Raw genomic sequence first — 24,868 nt, forward strand, 5'->3', positions numbered from 1 at the left:
AAGGTGGATGACTCACATTATTCTCTTATCTTTCTATCTTATCTTTTGGTGGTGGTGGTGTTGTGATTTCGTTGGCCAAAGGAGGATGAGTCATATTATTCCCTTTGCTATCTTATCTTTTGGTGGTTTAAAATATTGTATATATAAAAATTATTTGGGTGCATCCATAGCCTCTCCTATAAGTATCATGCTTCCTTACTTCAATCATTCATTCCAATTTTTTAAGATAGATTTCTACCTTGAGGTAGTATTAGAGAGAGAGAGAGAGAGAGAGAGAGAGAGAAAGAAACAAGATGAAAAGTGTGTGTGTTTGTCTTGCAATATTTCATACTTATCATGGTGAGTGGATTATGTAATATGTTCTAAAAGTTCTTATTTTGTGATAAATGTGAAAATCATGGGTTTATTCTATTTACAAATCTCTCTCTAAATTCAAGTCAAGCATGTCTAATTTGTGCAATATTTCACGTAATATATATTATTTGGAGTTTTTGTGAAGTATGTATTATTCATGGAACATGAGAACTTCAGTGACGGGGTATTCGAAGAATAAATGTACCAGATGAGCACATAGGGCAGTGAGGCCAATAGGGGTCGCGTGTTGACTACAATTTGTGAAGGATAACCAAGATATGAAGTAATGATGTGATATGATTTGGATTGTGTATCTTTTTATGTATTATATTTTTCTAGAGTGTGTAAAATGACATTGCTTGATTGATATATTACATAATCTACTCACTAAGCAGTGGTTTGCTCATCCATCACCTATTTTATTTTTTAGATCAATTAGTGAGCAGGACAAAACCGAAACCAAAGAAGTTGGATTAGTTTAGAGTGATAAACTTTTATTTATATCTTTTACACTTGTGAGATTATTATAATTTTTTTTCTTCATATATATATATATATAATGGTAATGTATTTTAACCAATTTTTTTTCAGTCTTTTTATTTATTTCTTTTTATTCACATACCTTGATTCGGGAATATTCTTTATTTTTAAATCGGGTCGTGACATGAACTGATCTGGGAAACATTTAGCTGTAGAGCAGATGATGTAGCCAATGCAGTGGCATCTGGAAGAAACCGCTCGATTATGAAATTTGAGCACTTTTGGTTCATCTCCCTTGATTATGAAATTTAATGTTCTTTCTGTGCTTTCTTTTCCACAATGTCTATTGCCTCTGACAATGAGAACACATCTATGGCATCTGAGAAAGCATCGTTGCTGTAATCAACGTCGTCAATATCGCCATCAACGTCACCAACATCATCATTAAAATCATCATCGCCCTTGCATCCATCATCGAGATCATGAGGCTGGCGCTCACATATGATTGGCAAATAATCTCTCAAATAATCAACTGGTTGGCAAAATACCAACCGGTACTCAGTTTTCGACATTTCCAAAAGACTCATTTACAGGAAACAAAGGATTATTGGGACCTCCTTTGACGGTGGATGATAACAAAACAGGCTTGCACCACCAACAACATTGAATGGAGCCTTCCAATTCTGAACATGAAGAGATTGATTGGGATCTTCTGAGTGTTGAAATTGGATTTGCATTTGGCTGTGAAATTGCCATTAGTTCATTTGTTTTCTACAAGAGATGGAGTAAATGGTATTACAAAAGCTATGTATAACATCCTTGTCAATATATTATATATTCCCTCAGCTGGTGGAAAGAATTGATAATCATAAAAGACACGTTCAGATAAATCAAATGTGGAAACATTGAAAAGATTATGAGGAGCAATGCAGCCTAGTGTTCTTGTTCCTTGTTTCAAGTGTTGGTAAAAGATAAAGATAATTGCTATATTTATAGAATTTCGAAAATAAAACTTCACTATAAATTCGAAATAAGTACAATAAAATATCGACAAGGTAAATGTTAAGAATACTTTACAAATGATCGATTATAGAACTTGGTTCTATCTCCTTAAGACAAAATTGCCTCCTCACAGGTGCTTTTAGGATTTGCTTGGCAAACGTCTCACAGGATACAACGATCGACTTTTTGTTAAAGTATCACTACAATCCTCAAGAAAAACGAACTCAAACTTGTATATGAATTTTCTCTTACTAACTCACTATATTTCTAACAATATAGTGCTATGAATACTCTAAAACTACTATTGTTGGATGACAATTAGATGAATAATGTTGTAGGATCTTCTCTATTTATAAGCAACAAGGCCTCTATTTAGAAAAGATGTGATTGAAAAATATCAACAAATGTGTCTTTTCATGTTCCAACCATAAGCCAAGAAGTGCAATGTTTCATTTATTATGAAACGATGCAACTTAAGCCAAGAAGTGCAATGTTTCAATTTCTATGAAACAATTCAACTTTTCATATATGAAACAATGCAACTTAAGCCAAGAAGTGCAATGAAACAATGCAACTTATCACATAAAGTATTATTATTTTACAAACAAAATAAATAATATTTTATTTTTCCTCGGTTAAGAACATGACTAATCCCAATGGATACATACCAATTCGTAAAAGTCATGTACTTAAAAGTCACGAATCCCACAATTTAATTTCCATTCAATTATTAAAAAATGAAATATAAATATTATTAATGTAGCTATGCCCTAGTCATTTATGTAATATTCTTATGTAATGTGACATCGATTATCGGATATATATATATATATATATATATATATATATTAGACTCTTCTTTTTGCTGATTAAAGAGGAAATTGATGTGGAGAAATAGTGGTAGGATAGGAAGCATGCTTCATTGATTTGGTGGTGTATGGCGTAACACTATTTTAGAGTAAGAAACCTTAATGTTTACTTGGCTAGTGTTGTTTAGTTAACTTTCAGATCTAACATGTTGGAACCTTGAATCGCTTCTAACATTGGAAAGAGAAGTACCAAGGTCAAAATGTTTGAAAGAGAAGCACTGCTAGATTAAGAAGTTGAACAAATCATGAGATCATGTACATCAAAAACAGAAAAATCTCAGTTTGAAACACAAATCATGATTTTTAGTGACCTTTCATTCTCAAAAGGAATGAGATTTAGAAAGGACACTGCACAGAACCAGATGGCTCTCCATGATCGCTTGATTCATGTTTACCACTTTACAAAGGACACTGCACAGAACCACATGGTATTGGAATCTTTTATGAATGTGGATGAGAATTTGAAAAACTTCAATAGAATTTTGCTTTTAAAAATAAAGTATTTCATTACTGTTTCAATTAAAGGTGTTGGATGATTTCACCCAAATACTTGTGATTCTTATTTCTTACTAATGGTCTAATCTTCAGCAACAAGTACAAAATTTTGGGGAACCTTTCCTTTTGGTCATCCATGAAGATGAAACTTTAGTTGAAGTTAAAGTACCAATACAAAAGAAATTGCAGGTCCCTGATGAGGAGTTTTCAAAGGTACTCGACCCACAACTTGTATCTATTTCAAGGTCACTAGAGAGGGTTATGGCTAGAATTAATGGTTCTTTATTTTGCTTCCTCATCGATACCCTTTTGTTTGTGCAGTGGAAGTTTGCATTCTTGTCACTTGGTCGTCCAGAGTACTTGTAGGATTCTGATATTGTTTCTAGCCGATTTCAGGTATGTTTTGTCTTGTGAGGTTAAATATGAACTTTTTGTCAGGATTCTGATATTGTTACTCTGTGCTCGCTCGAGTTTTGCTATGTTTTTTTTGTCAATTCCCATTCCGAAAGCAATTGTTGCAACAACCTATAATGAGGGAATATACATTTAACATGGCTAAACTACATCACATGAAAGGTAAATGCTTGAACAAACTCCAGACAATCAGTTTTGTCCGTTTTAATTTAATTTTTACTCCGGATAAGACTAGGATTTCTAACTACTAGTCTTAGTAGGATTAGGTTTTCTTAATTATAAATACTCTTAGTAGGAATCCTTCCCCTAGTAGGATTAGGTTTTCTTCATTATAAATACTCTTGTATTCCAGTTTGTGTGAACATCATCCATAATTCAAGAATTCAATTTATAGATTTTGCATCTCTTATAGTTCCAAATTGTTGTCATAGGTGCACCTACCTATATTCATAATTCAATTAATAATGGATGAAAGAGCTGATGTTGCTAAGGTTGCTATGGCTAAGACTACTCATGAGAAGTTAATGGACAAAGCTAAGTTCTTTGAGGAGTTCCAACAAGAAATGATAGACTATATTAAGGAAGTGGAGTCAGAGGTGGAGAGGCTGGGCTTGAAGGTGGAGAGGCTGGGCGTGGGCAACACTCTGGGCGTGGGCAACACTGGTTGCAATTTTTCAAAGCAATACCTTTAATTCAGGGTACACGAGTAGAACCACTTAATGAATAGAACCAATTAACTACCAACGCCCCGAACTCGGACTCGGCAGAAACACTTTTATAGCATCCATACAGGAACAAGTAAGATATCAACACCTAAGTTACTACAACTTTGTCTTACATCAAGTGCAAATATACTCCATGTCCTTAGCAACCATGCACACGAGTAAGACACCGGGATTCACCTCTAGAACACTCCATCGTTATGAATATTAGTAGGCAATCTTATGTCAGGATTTCAGGTATGTTCTGTCTTGTGAGGTTAAATCTGAACTTTTTCTCAGGATTCTGATATTGTTACTCCGTGCTCGCTTGAGTTCTGCTCTATTCTTTTTGTCAATTCCCATTCTGAAAGCAATTGTTGCAACAACCTACAATGAGGGAATATACATTTAACATGGCTAAACTACATCACATGAAAGGTAAATGCCTGAACAAACTCCAGACAATCAGTTTTGTCTGTTTTAATTTAATTTTTACTCTGGATAAGACTAGGATTTCTAACTACTAGTCTTAGTAGGAATCCTACTCCTAGTAGGATTAAGTTTTCTTAATTATAAATACTCTTAGTAGGAATCATTTTCCTAGTAGGATTAGGTTTTCTTCATTATAAATACTCTTGTATTCCAGTTTGTATAAACATCATCCATCATTCGAGAATTCAATTGATAGATTTTGCATCTCTTCTAGTTCCAACTTGTTGTCATAGGTGCACCTACCTACCTTCATAGTTCAATTCATAATGGACGGAAGAGCTGAAGCTGCTGAGGTTGTTATGGCTAAGACTACTCATAAGAAGTTAATGGACAAAGCTAAGTTCTTTGAGGAGTTCCAACAAGAAATGATAGACTATATTAAGGAAGTAGAGTAAGATGTGGAAAGGGTGGGCTCGAAGGTGGAGAGGCTGGGCGTGGGCAACATTGGTTGCAATTTTTCAAAGCAATACCTTGAATTCATTTAGGGTACGAGTAGAACCACTTAACGAATAGAACCAATTAACTACCAACGCCCCGAACTCGGACTCGGCAGAAACATTTTTATAGCATCCATATAGGAACAAGTAAGATATTAACACCTAAGTTACTCTAATTTTGTCTTACATCAAGTGTGAACATACTCCATATCCTTAGCAACCATGCATACGAGTAAGACTCTGGGATCCACCTTTGGAACACTGCATCGTTCTGAATATTCGTAGGCAATCATATGTCAAACATTGTGCCTCACCCACGCGTTCCCCACAATTGTAGAGCAACCACTTTAGTGACTCCTTTATTAAAGCTTGGCCCGTTAGCAACTTACTTCCTCAATAGAGCCTAGCCCATCAACAACTTACTCCTTTCGAGCACTGCACCATTTCGGTCTTAAGCTCTCGCAATACTTACCCGAACAAAGGTTTTGCACCATCCAATTAACACTCGTCACCAGCTGAATTATGGCAGTTATGGTTCGAGTATAGCCAACATTTGGCACTCTCGCCAAACTTGTGTTGCCATCTTTCTTACATCTTGGCCTCGAACAAGCAACATCACTTTGTCAACCGTGTTTCCTTCAAGGCACCTCTATTTGCCTCTTTCTTTTCCTGGTATTCACATTCCAAAATCCTAATCCTGTGCCGACCTTTGCAGATTTAGACGCTCAATTCAACTGTAGGTACGAGATCGACGTTGAGAACTGAGGTATTGAAATAGATTGTTTATAATTGTTTTGGGTTGACATTTTCGACTTCTTTTTTGGGTCATTAGAACACAGGTACACATCATCAACGACAAGAGAAAACAAATATGGAATAAAGCTCACAAATTGTTCAACATCATATTGGAACTGAGTAATGTGTTGAAGAAGCCTGAGTATGACGGCTATCCAAATGCGACAGATATTGTGGCAATCTATAAGAGTGTCGAAAACAATTTGGGTAATGTGTTGGGTGAACTCAATTCACTTGGGTGTAGCACGTCGTTCACCGACATTGAAGGAAATTCTCACACCACGGCCAGTCCTCCTACCACACTAGTTGCCATTTCTCCCACCACTAGTAGTGGCAGCTCTATCTCAGTGCCATTCTCTATCGTGACTCCCTTACTAGCTGCCATTTCTCACACAACGGTTAGTCCTATTCCCCTTACTCCCCACCAGCTACCGTTTCTCCCACCATCAGCAGTGAGTCTGTTACCACCACCCCGGGGGTGGACGTGAAGATGATGGATGTAGATGCAGTCCACAAAGAGGTAAGGGGAAAGAAGAGGTGTATCTCACCCAAGACTCTAAAGTCCAAGTCACCTAACGTGCCCACCGATAATATCGACATCCTCGTCGACATACCCACTGCACTGACACATAACAACACCATATAGGAATATCCTCTTCTCCTCAGTCCATGGGCCACAATGCACCAATGTGTTCACCTTTTTAACTTATCTTCAAAGTTCCACATCTTGTCATTCTTTAGGTCGAGACTTCCGTCTTTTGTGGCACTCAGCTATTGAACAAACACATAGCATGTTAGTCTCCACATTTTCCATATTAAGCCAACCGTATGTCTTCCACGGCACCTCAATTTGTTTGTGCATCTGCACTGCCATACCTCCATGGCATTCGTGGGTCTCCCCTCCTTACCTAGCTAACACACCCTCACACCCATGTGTCTTCAAAGCAAAGTTGCACAGCACTTGGACCATCACAGTTCACCAAGAATAGACATAATTCCTGCCACAAGTAGAACCACTTAACTACTGACTCTTTAAACTTGGACTCAACAAAACCACTTTTATAGCATTCACATGGGAACGAATAAGATTTCAACACTCAAGTTACTCCAGTTTTGTCTTACATCAAGTGCGAACATATTTCATGTCCTTAGCAACCATGCACACGAGTAGGACTCCAGAATCCACCTTTGGAACACTCCATCGTTTCGAATATCAAAAGACAATCTTATGTCAAATATTGTGCCTCACCCACGTGTTCTCCACAATTGTAAGAGCAACCACTTTAGTGACTCCTTCATTAAAGCTTAAACTGCCAACAACTTACTCCCTCAATGGAGCCTAGCTCATCAGCAACTTACTCCCTTCGAACACTGCACCATTTCGGTCCTGAGCTCCCGTAACTTTTACCTGAACAAAGGTCTTACACCATTCTTTCAACACTTGTCACCAGCTGAATCCAACACAACTGTCAGTGTCATGTTACTGTTCGAGTATAGCCAACATTCGGCACTCTCTCCAAACTTGCGCTGCGATTTTTTTTCGCATCCTGGCCTTGAACAAACAACATCACTTTGTCAACCATGTATTCTTCAAGGCACCTCCATTTACCTCATTCTTCTCATGATCCTCTCATTCCAAAATCTCAATCCTCTACATGCCTTTGCAGATTGAAACGTTCAGTTCAACCGTAGGTGTGAGATCGGCGTCGAAAAATGAGGTATTGAAATAGATTGTTTATGATTGCTACGGGTTGACCTTTTTAACTTCTTTTTTTTGTCGTTTGAACATAGGTACACATCATGAATGACAATGAAAACAACTATAGAATGAAGCTAGCAAATTGTTCAACATCAAATTGGAACTGAGCAGTGTGTTAGGAAAGGCTGAGGACGGCGGCTATCTAAATGCGACAGATATTGTGAGAACCTATAAGAATGTCGAAAATGATTTAGGGAGCGTGTTGAGTGAACTCAATTCACTTGGGTATCGCACGTCCTTCCCTGATGTTGAGGGCAATTCTCACACCACTACCAATCCTACTACCACACCAGCTACCGTTTCTCCCACCATCGAATGGGTACCTCCCTCGGTGCGGTGGCTGCCATGACTCCTTACCAATTGCCGTTTCTCCCACCATCAACAGTGAGTTTGTTACCACTGATGCCATCACCTCGGAGGTAGATGTGGAGTTGATGGATGTAGCTGCAGTCCATAAAGAGGCAAGGGGAAAGAAGATGCGTATCTCACCGAATACTTTAAAGTCCAAGTCACTTGACATCCGACCTTTTTAGAAACACAGGAAAAATTGACTTTGTCATGTTTTTTCTCTTTTTGTGACTGATTGTCCACTTTGGTCTATACGGAAAGAAAAGTACTAGTCTTTATTTGGACTTTGTATACGAGTTGGGTTTATCAGATGGTATTGGAATTAAATATGAATGTTTGTGGAAGAGGATTTGACAACTTTTGATAGAAATTTGCTTTCTTTTTTAATGAACTATTTTATTACTGCTGGCTTTATGAGTTTATTAATTGTTTCATTATCATTTTTATCATTGTTCTATGGGTTTAGGGAATTGTTGTGGAGGGTACAATACAACTGTTGTTTGAAGGACATCACATGAATTACATTGAATGCATTTCAGTTGTTAAGCATTAGAAATATTTTGTGGACGTCATTGCATGCAATTGGTTCCTACTTATTTCCTTGCTAGCCTTCAACTCGATGTTAAAGGCTGTCGGGATATTTATGCTTCTTTTAACAAGTATGTGGAAGTAGAGCGTGACAATGAATACCATGCTAAAGAACATAGTTTGTAGGTTTATTACTGAACTTCTATTGGCGATTAATCACAAGCTGCTCTTAATTACTTTGATATATCAATCACTTGCCAAAACTAGTGTTTTTAGATTTATTTAATATGCATGTGAGATTTTGAGGAGCAATGGATCCAATTGGTTGGGATTAACTAAGAATCCGATTGATGGGTCCGAGAGGATTTATAACTTCAGGAGGATGTAAGGATCGACATGGATTCGATTGATGGGCCCAGAGGATTGATAACCCTAGGGTAATGTAGGGATTGACATGAACTCAATTGATCACCCTAAGAGGATTGGTAATCTCGGGGTGATGTTGGGATTGACATGGATCTAATTGATCATCTCTAAGGGATTGGTTACCCCTAGGGTGATGTTAAGATTGGCATGGACCCAATTGATTACCCCTAGAGGTTTGGCAACCTCATGGTAATGTTGGGATCTATATAGATCCAATTGATTATCATAGGGGATTGGCAACCCTTGAGGTGATGTAAGGATCAACATGGACCTAATTGAGCTCCCCCAAATGATTGGTAACCATGGTGTGATGTTGGGATTAACATGGATTCAATTGATTACTCTTAAGGGATTGGTAACCCCTAGGGTGATGTGAGGATCGACATGGATCTGATTGTTGGGCCCTAGAGGAATACCCCAGAGTGATGTAGGGATCGACATGGACCCAGTTGATCACCCCCAGATGATTGGTAACCTTGGGGTGATGTTGGGATTAACATGGATCCAATTGATTGCCCCTAGGAGATTAGTAACCCCTATGATGATGTAGAGATCAGTATGGACCTAATTGATCGCCCCAGAGGATTGGTAACCTCGAAGTGATGTTAAGATTAACATGGATTCAATTGATTGCCCTAGACGATTGGTAACCTCAAGATGATATTGGGATTGATATATATTGACCTAATCGCCCCAAAGGATTGGTAACATCGAGATGATGTTGGAATCATTGATCTAATTGATTGTCCTAAGAGGATTGGTAGCCCGTAGGGTGATGTAGAGATCAACATGGACCCAATTGATCGTCTTCGGATGATTGGTAACCTCGGGGATCGGCATAGACCTAACTGATAGCCTCTAGAGGATGGTAATCTTGGGGTGATGTTGTGATCGGTATGGATCCAATTGATTGCTACCAAGCGATTGGTCACCCCCAGAGTGATGTAGGGATCAACATAGACCAAATTGATCGCCTCCAGAGGATTGGTAACCTCGGGGTGATATTATGATTGACATGGATCCAATTGATTGCTTCCAAGGGATTGGTAACCCCTGGGGAGATGTATGGATTGACATGGACCCAATTGTTATCCCAAAGAGGATTGGTAACCTTGGGGTGATGTTGGGATCCGGATGGATCTAATTGATTGTCCCCAAGAGATTGGTGACCCCTGGTGAGATGTAGGGATCGACATGGACCCAATTGATCGCCCCCAGAGGATTGGTAACTTCAGGGTGATGTTGGGTTCGACATGGATCCAATTGATTGTTCCCAAGGGATTGGTAACTCTCGGGGTGATGTAGAGATCGACATGGACCTAATTGATAGCCCTTAGAGAATTGATAACCTCAGGGTAATGTTGGGATCAAGATGGATCCAATTGATTGCTCTCAAAGATCAGTAACCCCCGGTGAGATGTGGGGATTTGCATGGACCTAATTGATCGCCCTGAGAGGATTGGTAACCTCGGGGTGATATTGGGATTGACATGGATCCAATTGAATGCTCCCAAGGAATTGGTAATCCCTGGTGAGATGTATGGATTGACATGGACCCAATTGATTGCCCTCAGAGAATGGATTACCTTAGGGTGATGTTGGGATTGACATAGATCTAATTGATTGCCCCCAAAGGATTGGTAACCCTCAGAGAGATATAGGGATTGATAGGCCTATTTAATCGCCCCTAGAAGATTGGTAACCTCAGGGTGATGTTGGGATCCACATGGTACCAATTGATTGCCCTTAAAGGATTGATAACCTCCGAGGAGATGTATCGATCAGCATATATGTAGACCCAATTGATCGCCCCCAGGGGATTGGTAACCTCGAGGTGATGTTGGGATACGCATGAATCTGATTTTGCCTCAAGGTATTGTTGGCCTTAGATGAAATTTTGTTGGAGATCGACAAAGGATCTAATGATATTGTTAAACAATTGATATAAACCAAGATAGTTTGTGGAGTTTTGAAGCATACCATATTTGTTGTGCTTTGATAATGACTCAGTCATCGCCCAAGCACTAGTTCATGGAGCGTGTTGGCTTTGGTACACACTTCTCTTCAATTTATCATCAACTATGTTAGTTGAGATTTGTTGGTCTTTGAAATAAAATTTGGATATGCTCCTAGTTTGTAAACCTTGTGTGATGTTCCCATTACACCTGCCTATGTCGCGTTGAGTTTCAAATTATTTAAACAAATTTTTGTTAACTATCAAAATCATAAATCGTGGTGACTTAAAGAGCATTTGAATGATTGAAGCATGGAATATAATTATCTTAGATTTTTAATCAGTTTTCATGCAAATTAGAAAATGAACTTGGGATTAACAAAAAAAAATGTCTTCCACGAAATGAACAACGAATTCTTGCAAGACTCAAATTGGGTTCTTAAGCACTTCATGAATATACGATTTTCGATGCATTGGTGTAGAAAAACATTACATTAATCAAGAATTTCAAGAAATATATTAGGACATAATTAACTTTCATGATAGACTTAAGCAATAATATACGTAGCGGAGAGAGTAAACCATTGCATTGGAAAATATTTTACAGAAGTTATTGTTCACATAGCTAATATCATATAGAAGTCTTTTAAAAAGAAAAGCAATCAGAGTAAAGCATATATACCTCGACTTGGAGACCAGCCAAGTTACTTGCACTAGTCATATGTTAAAATTGATTTACTTATTACTGTAGCAATTAGTACGTAGCATTCAATTGAACTATAATTTTATTGAGACAAAGCCAAGTTAATTAACCAGAAGCATACCTCTTGAGCATCTTTCAATGAATGTAAAGGTTCTGAATCATGTTAAACTGCACCTGACATAGGCATCTAATTGGTATGCGCTTAAGTAAAATAATATGACATGTTTGTTAATGACCATTAGAAATATGTAAAATTGTTGGTAATTTAGTATTATGTGAAAGTCAAAGTGGATGCCTAGCATAAATAAGAACTAGTTTTGCAGATACTCAATAAGATTATCAAGCACTGCTGCATCAGAATTGGTAGGATATGTTCAATTGCAATATATACGCGCATTGTTTAGAAGAAATAATATAGTAAATTAGAGTCAAAAGCTAATACTTGAACGAGTAGGCAACCAAATATCCTAGATCTTTCACTTGAGGTCTTAGGCAAGACAATTACATATAATATATTAGGACATAACTTCCATCATAAAAAGAGAAAAGAAAAAATTCTCTGCTTGGGGTTCAGCCCGTTGCCCCCAGCTAAGTTACCGTCTGCAAAGCAATAGATATAGGATGGTCCTATGATGAAAGAACGATTGATCTCGTGTCTGTGCCTATAAGCATATTTTTCTTAATCATACAAGTCTTACCCCAAAGCAAATATAAAAGGCATATGAAATCAATTTCTTATGTGATGAATCTGAGCGTGGGGCAGGCACTGGTCCCAATAAGAACATATAACTCATCCAAGCTAATGTATTTCCGCATAATACAGCATATAGCGATGTAGTGAACATATATAATAATGTAAAGAAGATATAGTAGATACGTTGATAATGCATGCGAAATCATGAATGTAAAAAGTTTTCTTATCTGCTCGGTGGCTTAGAGGATGTGTAATATTAGTGCCCGTTATTGGCCAAATGACAATGAGGTTGCTTTGGCCGTGGCTTGCTAGGGGTCTCTTTTGATCTACACGGTCGCTATTACCCTGTACCCTATGGGCCAAAGGATAGGAATATAGTAGAGAGGAGTTAGCTATTTAAGGGAAGGGCATAAGGTCAAGTCGCTATTACCCTGTACTCAAGGGGCAAAAAGGCTTTATTTATAGAGGTTTTGGGTGTCCTCTTAGTGTGAAGTTTCGATGTGGGACTTGTGGGAGTAGCTCGGGAGGACAGTCAGATATGATGCAAACAATAAGAACCAATCAAGCCTTCTAAACCCTTTTTTTAGTAGACACGAACTCATTCCTGTTTTTAAGTAGACAAGCCTTCTAAAAACATAATTTTAGCAACCCGCAACAAAATGAAAAACGAAGTATATAAACAATTTGAACTAATGTGCTATCTTGTAGATGAAAGAAAGAAGAGTAATGGTTTAGAACTAATGGTTTTCTTTTGTAAGGAATAAATAGATGAATAAAAGAAAGAAGAGTAATGGTTATTGACATGGCATAGAAGGTCTTCCTTTTTTTCTTTAAAAAGAAAAAACATTGGCTGGTGTCTACTACTACTAGGTCTTTCTTTTGGATTGAAATTGAAAAACTTGCATGTTTTAGAAAATCGAAATTGGTTATCGATCAACCTTCAGTTAAAGCACGATATTACAAAAAGTTAAAGCAAATAAAAGACATCATGAATGAGGGGCATATTTGGAACAAGCAACGTAGGCAGTAAACCACTTGGAATTTGGGGAGGAGTTTCTTCCACAGCCCAAATTATTAGCACGGGCTCTCAATGACGTGGATTTTAGTATAAATCTATAGGTGAAATTACTTTCATACTTCAGTTAGTAAAATACATTAAGTTTACTTGTGTTAAACAATTTGTAAATATATGCAGTATATGCAAATTTTATAACTAGGTTTCAAAGGATTATCCACACCATTAAAGAGAACGCGTTAATTTTTGAGAAATGAAAACTGATTGCCATTAACAAGTCTTTAACTTGGTTTTTCACCTTTTGGTTTTCTTTTGGTAGTAATTAGGCCGTGCCACTTCGTCTCTGCACGATTGCCATTTTGTTATGGTTAACTTCATGTCTAAGGCTCTAAGCAGCCAATCAAAAGAATTTGTGAAATTAGGTCGTCTCTGCATAATTTGAGTAAACTTTTCCTTTCTTGTTAGGGTAAAGCATATTTGAACAGACTTTAGTTGTAAGTGGGGAAGATAAAAGACTGAAAGTAGGTTGGTGGTGGGTAAAGCTGAACAACATGCAAGGTTGTTATATAATGTGAACTTGAATCCAAGATTATAGAGCTCGAAATTTCCTCAGCATATCTTCATGCCTGTTGTCGGACCAAACGTCCAATCCAAGATTACGGAGAATTCCTCTTCCAACCCAGAAATCAACATAAACATACAAGCGCACAGGCGACAAAAATCATTTGCTTTCTTCCACTGGGACCAAGTCATTACTCACCCCAAAATCCAAGTCGAAATCCAACATGTAGACTGTAGTCGGGCTCACTGGACAAGTTGGGCAAGACTTCAAAGTCAAGTAGTCAATACATAAAGCGACCTCACAATGTTCTCAATCCGACATGTCAAAATATCTCAATCATGTGACAAATTTTCCATACTTCACACACTATTGCAATAGTATGTAATAGAGTTTGCTACTTTTTTGGTTATTAGGTTTAACTTGGAGTAATGCACTGATAATTTATGGGTTAAAATCTCTGGTGTTCGGGAAGCAGTAGCAAAAAGTACTGGACTCATGATGCAGAAAATTGATATGGCACGATTATTCTGTTAAACCCAGTTGCTTGGGGAGCAACAAAGCCTACTACAACCTTCTGTCCAAATTATGTTAAACCTGAAAGAAAACCAATAATATATATTAACTTTAATTCTCAATGGGATCTAGACTAGTGGTAAAGGTCTAGTCAATGGTGCTCTTTGTAGTTTGTCAGATTTTCCATTTTGATTCATACAATTTTGGTAATTTTTTACCCTTGCATTTTAGACAGCTATAACCCAACCCAAAACTACATGGAATTCTTTACAGCTCTAGGTTTTTGTTCAAGTTAACTCATCCAGGGCTTGCCATGCAAATTGCAATTATAAAGAAAGACTTTAAAGTGAAGAAGTCAAGCCAACCCCGAATGTCGCGGATGCCTTTTTGCACATCATTATTAAGGCTACATCATTATTAATTTTCTTTTGTCCTATTTCCCTGTTACTACTAAAAGATTAGATAATGGTAGAAGACTTCCAAGTCAAGCCAGCAGCAACCACAAAGATCTAATCTCATCCAAGGTCTAAAATATGATATCGATGGTATAAGAAATATCGGTAGTTCAAAAATACGGAAATTTCGATGGAAATATTGGTAGTTCACAAATACATGAGTGACTTAGTGCCATACAGAGTTCTTAAGAGGTTCAAATTTTTCACTATTTTCATATTAAAAAAATTAAAATTAAAAGAAAAATCAGATAATGAATCCTATTTTTATTAAACACAACTGGCCATTATCTTTTTTAATTCTAAAAATAAAATAAAAATAAAAAAGAAAACCAATTGGCACATGCGTGAGCATGTGCCAAGGGGCTAGTATTATTTGATAAAAAAAGAAGGAATAGTATTTCAATACTAATTTATTAAAAAAAAAAAAAATTAAAGTGTATTATTTTATTTAATAATATGTGCATAATACATGAAGTTTACATGTATTAAAGAATTTGTAAAAATATACATATATGAAACATGAATAATGTGTAAATACATGCACTATATGCAAATTTTATAACTAGGTTTTCAAAGGATTATCCACACCATTGAAGAGAACGCGTCAATTTTTGGGAAATGAAAACTGATTACCATTAACAAGTCTTTAACTTGGTTTTTCACCTTTTGTTTTTCTTTTGGTAGTAATTAGGCCGTGCCCCTTCGTCTTTGCACGATTGCCATTTTGTTATGGTTCATTTCATGTCTAAGGCTCTAAGCAGCCAATCAAAAGATTTTGTGAAATTAGGTCGTCTCCGCATAATTTGAGTATACTTTTCCTTTTTTTTGAACAGACTTTAGTTGTAAGTGGGGATGATAAAAGACTGAAAGTAGGTTGGTGGGTAAAGCTAAACGACATGCAAGGTTGTTATATAATGTGAACTTGAATCCAAGATTATAGAGCTCTTTGGTTCGAAATTTCCTCAGCATATCTTCATGTCTATGGTCGGACCAAACGTCGTCCAATCCAAGATTATGGAGAATTCCTCTTCCAACCTAGAAATCAGCATGAACATACAAGAGCATAGGCCATAGAAATCATCTGCTTTCTTCCACTGGACCCAGTCAATACTTACCACAAAATCCAAGTCTGAAACCAACATGTAGACTGTTGCCGGGCTCACTGGACAAGTTGGGCAAGACTTCAAAGTCAACAAGTCAATACATAAAGCAACCTCACAATGTTCTCAATCCGACATGTCAATATCTCAGTCATGTGACAAATTTTCCATACTTCACACACTATTGCAAAAGTGTGTAATAGAGTTTGCTACTTTTTTGGTTATTGGGTTTAACTTGGAGTAATGCACTGAGAATTTATGGGTTAAAATCTCTGGTGTTCGGGAAGCAGTAGCAAAAAGTACTGGATGCATGATGCAGAAAATTGATATAGCACAATTATTCTGTTAAACCCAATTGCTTGGGGAGCAACAAAGCCTAGTACAACCTTCTGTCCAAATTATGTTAAACCTTAAAGAACGCCAATAATAAATATTAAGTTTAATTGTCAATAGGGTCTTCGATGCCTTTTTGCACATCATTATTAAGGCTACAATTAATTTTCTTTTGTCCTATTTTCCTGTTACTATTAAAAGATTAGATATTGGTAGAAGACTTCAAAGTCAAGCCAGCAGCAACCACAAAGATCTAATCTCATCAAAGCTAGGAGGTTCTCGTTGAGCACATGTATATCCTTTTCTGATAAGTCTACCTTTAGAATTTTCTTCGTCATTTAATATGAAAATTACATATGGAAAGAGCGAAAATTTCATACATTATTTCATTAACTAATCTGTCTTCCTCTAGAATTTTCTTTGTTGTTTAATATGAAAATTATATAAAGAAAGAATGAAAATTCGATACATTATTTCATTGACTAATCAGTCTTCCTCTAGAATTTTCTTCGTCATTTAATATGAAAATTACATAAAGAAAGAATGGAAATTCCATACATTATTTCATTGACTAATCTATGTTCCGTTTTGTTTGTTCCCCCAATACACAATAGGAACTCATACACATCAATAAGTTCAGACATAATAGAAAATTGACAGACCAGTTAAGGAAAGGCAGTGTGTATGTGAAGAAGTGAGAAATGTAAAAAATTTCACATGAGAAAGAACTAACTGTTAGTGTTTGTTTAATTGAATGACGGGGAATGCTAGTAACCTTCTCTTTTGGACCTTCTCCCTTTTCCTAATGACATGTGTCACTTCTCATACACTTAAAATAATGATATTAATACATCAAACAACCACCTTTTGTTTTCCAAGTTTACCCTTATTAAATGTATTGTCCTTCAATTTATCCCCTTTTTTTTACAACTCTTTTACCGTACGTAAAAAATTATAAAAATTATGTTTTTTTTTTTATTTAGAAAATGTCTATTTTTTAAGAGGAAAAACGTTTTTTGTTTATGGTTAAAAAAAACACAATAATGGCCTTAAAAAAATCCACAAAAGATATATCCTTTTTTTATACAGACAAAAGATATCCTTCTAAGGAAATCTGTTTTAAAAGGAAGTTCATTAATTGCATTTTCAAACCATTAATTCGTTAAGTCTAATTAATTTTTTTTTTTCTAAACCATTAATTAGGTAAGTCTTATTTGTTGGAGTCTTTCAAAAAGGAAAAAAAAACTAATGTTTTTTTCTATTTAATTTTTTAACAAGGTGATAAGAAAGTTGTAACAAATTTGGATAATAAATTTAAGTAAACATTAAAATCAATACAATAAATAAGGGTAAATTTGAAAACAAATGTTTTCCTATTTGATGCATTAATTACATTGTTTTTTGTGTAAATAAAGTGACACACATGTCATGAGGAAAAGGAAGAAGGTCCAAAAGAGAAGATTGGAGAGAATGTTGTTAGCATTCCCCTATTACTAAAAGATAAGATATTGGTAGAAGACTTCAAGGTCAAGCCAGCAGCAACCACAAAGATCTAATCTCATCAAAGCTAGGAGGTTCTCGTTGAACAATAAGAACCAATCAAGCCTTCTAAACCCAATTTCTAACAGACAGTGAAGAAGAATATAAACAATTCAAACTAATGTTGTAGCTAGTAAGGGTTTAATCCAAAATGTCAAGAATCTTATTATTTTAGAATCTCATTTGAAAAGTTGCACTAAAGTGCAATTAACCCTTGTTTCTTTTAATATCCAAATGTGTTGTGTTCTACATTTTGACTCATGTGTTCTTCCCCACCAAAAAATGTCTTCGTCAAACAATTCGTAGAGCCATTTGGATTCAGGTTATATGGTAGCGTAAGCTGATGGGAGACGTGTTGTTTTTAGGCATAGGTGCCGAAGTAATAGTTATTGCTATTTCGTTTTGGCAGGGATTTATTGTTTCCCTGTCCTTGTGGGATTTGATGTTGGATTGCTTGTTCTAAGTCTGCCTTTCTCTTTTTCTTCCCTGTGTTGTACATGCATTAGTTACGCATCTTTCTTTCCCCTTCAAAAGGAGATCTTATCTTCTCCTTTTTTTCTCAATTTGAAATTAGGGAACGTTGTGGAATTTTGTAGCAGCTCTCTTATGCAAATAATACTTTTTTCAGCAAACAGAAATAGGTTTGTGCAAGTAATTAATGTTCATATTGTGAAACTATCAATTTGAACCAGAGTTTGTAAAAGAACTCTGCTTTAATTCTTGCACCACTAGAGGTATGTTTGGCACTATTCATATTGATTTGTTGAGTTGTTTTAGTTATTGGAGTCTAGTCTTGCATAATCTACTTTTTATGTGATTTCAGCCTCAAAACATTTAGGCTAGTGACAAGAACTTTGGAACTTTTGGTTGGCAAAGATGCACTTGATTTTGGCCAGGTCTTCAATCTTCATAACATTTAGGCTGCTGACAAGGTTTAGAAGTTTATATTTAAATTTAAGTATATTTCTTTGGTACTACGTTCAGTTTTTATTTGAGGTTGAAATCAACCTAAATGTTGTATTAGTCATGATTATGTCTCAATCTGATACAAACTTAGGAATTTTTATACATAAGGGGAATTTGTAATTTGTTATACACATGCCCTATACTGGGATGCTTCATATTAATATATTTTTGGTTGATATTTTCTTTTCGAGTACAATTTGAATGTGATTTTGTCGATGAGAAAATGTGGTGTACGGTTGAATGACCTCATTATCCACTCTGTAGTGTATTTACCTTGCTAGTATATGGCCCATTCTGTATGTGTGAGATCTCAAACTACTACTAATTTGTTTTCAAAATAAATAAACGCTTTAGACACCAAAGATTTGTGTGCGAAAGTGACACTATTACAAAAGTTAAATCACAATTTGTTCTTGATGTTGTCAGAATAATGATATTTTCCGTGCTCAAAAGTATGAGTTTTTAGGAAGAAAAATAAAATCGTGCCCCTTGATCAAAAGAAACTCCTATGAAAGAAATTGACTTTTAAAAAATGGCTAAACCGTGGCCAACCTCATAAAGCACAAATAATTGTGCCAATTGCATTAAAGAGCACGGATGATAATTATGCCCAAACCCAGATATTATAGTAGTGAGTTTACTTGTATTATTAATTTTTTTGGTAAAAAGATACATACAAAAAATGCGAATAATGTGTAAATATGTCTATAATACAATCATTATATGCAAAATTTTCTAACTAAATTTCAAAGGATTATCCACACCACTAAAGAGATCACGTTAATTTTTTGGAAAATGAAATTCTCAATCTATTGATTATGCATTACATGAGAATAAATAAGATTACCATTAACAATAGTCTTTAACTTGGTTTTTCATTTCTTTTTTTTCTTTTTATAGTAATTTGGCTGTGCCCCTATAATAGACACCTTACCTAATTGAAAAAAGTTAACTGAAGGAAGAGGTCCGATGTCATATAATTGACTACGCTTTTCCTTTTTTTAGTTGTAAGTTGGGACGATAGTGTGAAACTAGGTTGGTAGGTAGGTAAAGCTAAACGATATGCAAGGTTGTTATGGAACTTGAATCCAAGATTATGGAGCTCTTTGGTTCGAAATTTCCTCAGCATCTTCGTGTCTGATGGTCGGATTGGGATACAGAAATCATCTCTTTTCTTTGACTGTGTCATGAGCTCAGACTACTGATCTCGGCCAGGTCAATACTCATCCAAAAATCTTAGTAGGTAGGAAATCATGTAGACTGTAGCCTGGCCCACTACACAAGATAGGGCAAGACTTCAAAGCCAACAAGTCAATCCATAAAGCAACGATCACATCACAATTTCCACATTGTTCTCAATCCGACATGTCAATATCTCAGGTGACAAATTTTCCACAATTCACACACTATTGTATTAAACCGCTTATTTCTAGCAGACACTGACTCATTCCAAAAAAACATAATTTTAGCAATCGACAATGAAATGAAAATGAAGAACATAAACAATTCAAACTAATGTGGTAGCTATAGGGTAGTTAGGAACTAAGGGTTTTCTTTTGTAAGGAATAAATAGATAAATAAAAGAAAGAATAGTAATGGTTATTGACATGGCATGGAAATAATTGGTACCTTATAAATAAATAAAATTGGTAAAAAGTAACTTTTGTTGTCTATATTTTGACGAATTTTGGTAAAAAGTACTTTGAATTTCAGCAATTCGAGTCCTTGTATTTTTGATAAAATTGAAAGAAAATTTGACTGAGTTTATAAAATTGGTAAAAAGTACTTTGAATTGCAAAAGATTTAATTAAAACTATAATGATAAAATTTACATAATCGGAAGATTGAGGTTTGCTTTCTTCTTTTTTTTTTTTTACATAATTAAAAGTTGCTAACTCTTCCATTTGTAGAATAATTAAAGATTTGATTCCTCATTCTCTCCCAATGTATAATTGTTTTATCACTCTATCCATTGCTATTATTTTATCAAAAGCAGCTTTCCATAGAATAAGAAAAAGCTAATGTAAACTATTTAAGAAACCAAACTCTTCGATTGCATGACAGCTGTAGCTTGCAATTATAAAGACTAAACAAGTCAAGCTAACCACGAATCTCGTGGAGGCCTTTTTGCTACATCATTATTATTTTTCTCTTGTCCTATTTTCCTGTTACTACTACAAGATTAGATGTTGGTGGAAGACTTCAAAGTCAAGCCAGCAGCCACGACTAAGATTTAATCTCATCAAAGATAGGAGGTGTCCCTTTTCCACTTGTATTCTACCATGCCTATATATTAAAGCTACCACAACCTTTCTTTCTCATCAGTTGTTTTGTTCACCACTTTCCCTCCCTCACATCAGCTACAAAGTTTTTCCAAAATGAAAACTTTGCTGCATTACTTGTTCCTCCTCTGCTTCAATATCCTCCTCCCTGCAGTTCACAGCCAGTGCATTAAAGACCAGCAACAATCATTGCTCCATTTGAAGAAAAGCCTTCAATTTGATCAACCTTCACGCCAAACCCCGCTCATATCTTGGAATTCAAGCACCGACTGTTGTTCTTGGGTTGGTGTTACTTGCACCAGTGATGGGCATGTTGTTGGTCTTGACCTTAGCAACAAAACTATCTCTGGTCCAATTGTAGGATCCTTTGCCAACTTTTCAAACCTAAGGGTGTTGAATTTGAGTTCGAACACCATCTCTGGTACGGTTCCCGGATTCTTTGCCAATTTTTCAAAGTTGACTTCCTTGAATCTCAGTGGTTGTTGGTTGAATGGAATATTTCCTAACGAGATCTTTCAGGTACCTACTCTACAAACTATTGATCTTTCGGCTAATTTTAAACTTGGTGGTTCCTTGCCAGAATTTCCCAAGAAAATTGGATCTCTTCAGTCCTTGTCTCTAAGCAAGACAAACTTTTCGGGGTCATTGCCTGACTCCATTGGCAACCTCAAAATGTTGTCCACGATAGATCTTTCAAATTGCAGTTTCCATGGATCAATCCCCTCGTCGCTCTTTTCTCTTCCATTATTATCACAACTAAACCTTTCCCACAATCAATTCTCTGGTGAACTTGCAATTTCTAATGCCTCTTCCAACTTAGTTACCCTTGATTTAAGCTTCAACAATTTGGAAGGACAAATATCGGTGTCTATATTTAATTTTCAAGGCCTTCAATCACTTAATCTTTCTTCCAACAATTTCACTGCCTTTCCGTTCAATGGCCCTCAACAGCTGGAAAATCTTACGAACATTGATCTTTCGTACAATAGCTTGTTGAGTTTATACAATGGTACTGATTCCTCATATTCCTCATTTCCTCAACTTGATTCATTGAATTTGGCTGCTAACAAATTGGGAACAATCCCATATTTCTTGAGAAATCAATCCACATTATTCAGTGTGGACCTTTCAGAAAACCATATCCGAGGCAAGATACCCCGTTGGATATGGAGTTTCAATCAACTTTCTACCCTAAATCTTTCTTGTAACTACTTGGTAACACTAGAAGCTCCTTTACTTAATTCTACAGTGAAAACAGTTGACCTTCATTCAAACAAACTTCAGGGGCAAATCCCAACTTTCCTACCATCTGCCAAGTATCTGGATTACTCAAGAAATAATTTCAGCTCTATACCATCAAACATTGGTGATTTCCTCACAAACACACTGTTCTTCTCTCTTTCAAGCAATAACTTGCATGGGCTCATTCCAGCATCAATATGCAATGCCTCAAATCTTCAGATTCTTAATCTGTCCAATAATTCTCTGAGTGGCATGATTACCCAATGCTTGACTGCAATGCGTGATCTCAGTGTACTTAACTTAGCGAGAAACAACCTCATTGGATCTATTTCTAATGTTGAAGTTACTGAAGATAGTTCATTGCAAATTCTAGAGATCGGTGGAAATCAGTTAGGTGGCAAGGTTCCAAAATCTCTAGCTAAATGCATTAAGTTGGAGGTTTTAAACATTGGAAACAATAATATAACAGATAGCTTCCCATGCTTGTTGAAGAACATTTCCACTTTGCGTGTCCTTATTTTGCGCTCCAACAACTTTTATGGAGGCATTGAATGTCTCAACACCAATGGCACCTGGCCAGGGGTTCAAATTATAGACCTAGCTCACAATAATTTCAGTGGTGAAATACAGGGAATACTTTGGAGAACATGGCGGGAAATGATGGCTACCGAAAATGGTTCCCTATCGACAATTGCCTTTGGATCACATACAAAAAGAAAAACCTTGGCCTCGATGACTGCTACAAGCTGCAATCGAGCATCTGATAGATCCTGCCGTGGCTATCAAAATGTTGTTCCTTCTCGTGCAGAATCTTGCCCTTCAGATTCAACTAATAGACTCTGCCATCGCTATGCAGTTGCTAGTTCTTCTAATGCATATGCTGGTTCTTCTAATGCAGATGATGGTTATTCTTTAGAGTATAGTGTAAGTGTAACAGTTACTAGCAAAGGTTTAGAGATGGAACTGGTAAAGATTCTATCTATCTTTACCTTGATTGACTTCTCAAGCAACAACTTCAGTGGACCCATACCCACGGAAATAGGAGAATTCAAATCACTATGTGTCCTTAACTTGTCAAGAAATGCATTCACGGGCGAAATCCCATCCAAATTTGGTAACATGCAGGTACTCGAGTCCTTGGACCTGTCACAGAACAAGCCGAGTGGGCGCATTCCACCGCAGCTTGGCAGAGCTTACTTTTCTTTCGTTCTTGAATCTCTCATATAATCAACTGGTTGGCAGGATCCCAACCAAGTAATCAGTTTTCAACATTTTCAGCATCCTCCTTTATAGGTAACAAAGGACTATGGGGGTTTCCTTTGACGGTGGATAACAAAGCAGGATTTCCACCACCACCAACAATGAATGGAAGGTCTCCAAATTCTGGGCATCATCATGAGGTTAATTGGGATCTTATCATTGCTGAAATTGGATTTATAGTTGGCTTTGGAGTTGCTGTTGGGTCACTTGTGTCGTGCAAGAGATGGAGAAAGTGGTATTACAGAGCTATGTACAACATCCTTCTCAAGATATTCCCTCAGCTGGAAGATAGAATTGGTATTCATCGAAAACATGTTCACATAAATCAAAGGTGATCGAGATGTTGAATTGATTAGGAGGAACAATGTGAGTTTGGACTCCTTGTTAATTATGCCTAAGGTATTTTAAGATCCAAGAAATAAGAATTGTGCATGCCTTCCTAGTGTGTATTTTTTAGATTACAAAATTAGTTAAATACCCATTCCTAGACATAAAACTATAAATAAACCCTATACTATTTAATGTATATAAACACACCCAAAATAAACCCAAAAATCGACAACTGTCAATTTTTTCAATTCAACAGTTATCTTGGATTACGGTTTTGCCCTTTTGCAATTTTGAGAAACAGCCGACTTAAATTTTTTTATATTTAAATCTTTTATTTAATAACAATTATGTTGTAGATTGAAGAGGAATAAGAAGAAGAAGCGCATTGACCATGGCGATGCATGCGCTCATGACTCGTGGAGAAGCTTGTGGCTCCAGGCTCATCTTCTTCCACCAATCCTTTCGATGCTTTAGGCAACGCTCTTATCGGTTCTTCTTCCAAGACTTAGGTTCGTCATTCTTCCTCGTTGCTTCTTTCACTTTCAATTTCTCTTCTCTGTTTTGAATTTTCAATCCTCAAGGGCGTCATTTTCTCAGGCTTTCGTTTGATTCACAAGCAAGACGGTCATGGCCACATCCTGCACCAGATCTGAGAGAAGGCTCACAAGGATGAGCTTAAGAAGAACGAAGAGACCATTTCAAGGTCATCCAAATCATATTGGTATGATCCGGTTTGATTATCGCCGAAATTCGAAGCTCGTTGAGCAGTTTCTTTGCAATTTTGTGATTAATTTGAATATGTCTACGGTTCTTTCCCTTA

At 36.4% G+C, this 24,868-nt stretch overlaps 1 protein-coding gene across 1 annotated transcript; it reads left to right on the top strand.

Annotated features, from left to right (window-relative positions):
* Nucleotides 1–21,242: 21,242 nt before the first annotated feature.
* On the top strand, nucleotides 21,243–24,868 carry LOC103341543 (receptor-like protein 54). The gene is given in 5 exon segments (XM_089043837.1): nucleotides 21,243–23,640; nucleotides 23,642–23,710; nucleotides 23,712–24,049; nucleotides 24,405–24,557; nucleotides 24,646–24,868. Coding segments are annotated over 4 exon segments (2,853 nt in total). The 5' UTR covers nucleotides 21,243–21,312; the 3' UTR covers nucleotides 24,523–24,557; nucleotides 24,646–24,868.

The sequence above is a fragment of the Prunus mume genome, linkage group LG1 (genome assembly GCF_029339155.1).
Source record: "Prunus mume cultivar Tortuosa linkage group LG1, ASM2933915v1, whole genome shotgun sequence".
Classification (NCBI taxonomy): Eukaryota; Viridiplantae; Streptophyta; class Magnoliopsida; order Rosales; family Rosaceae; genus Prunus; species Prunus mume.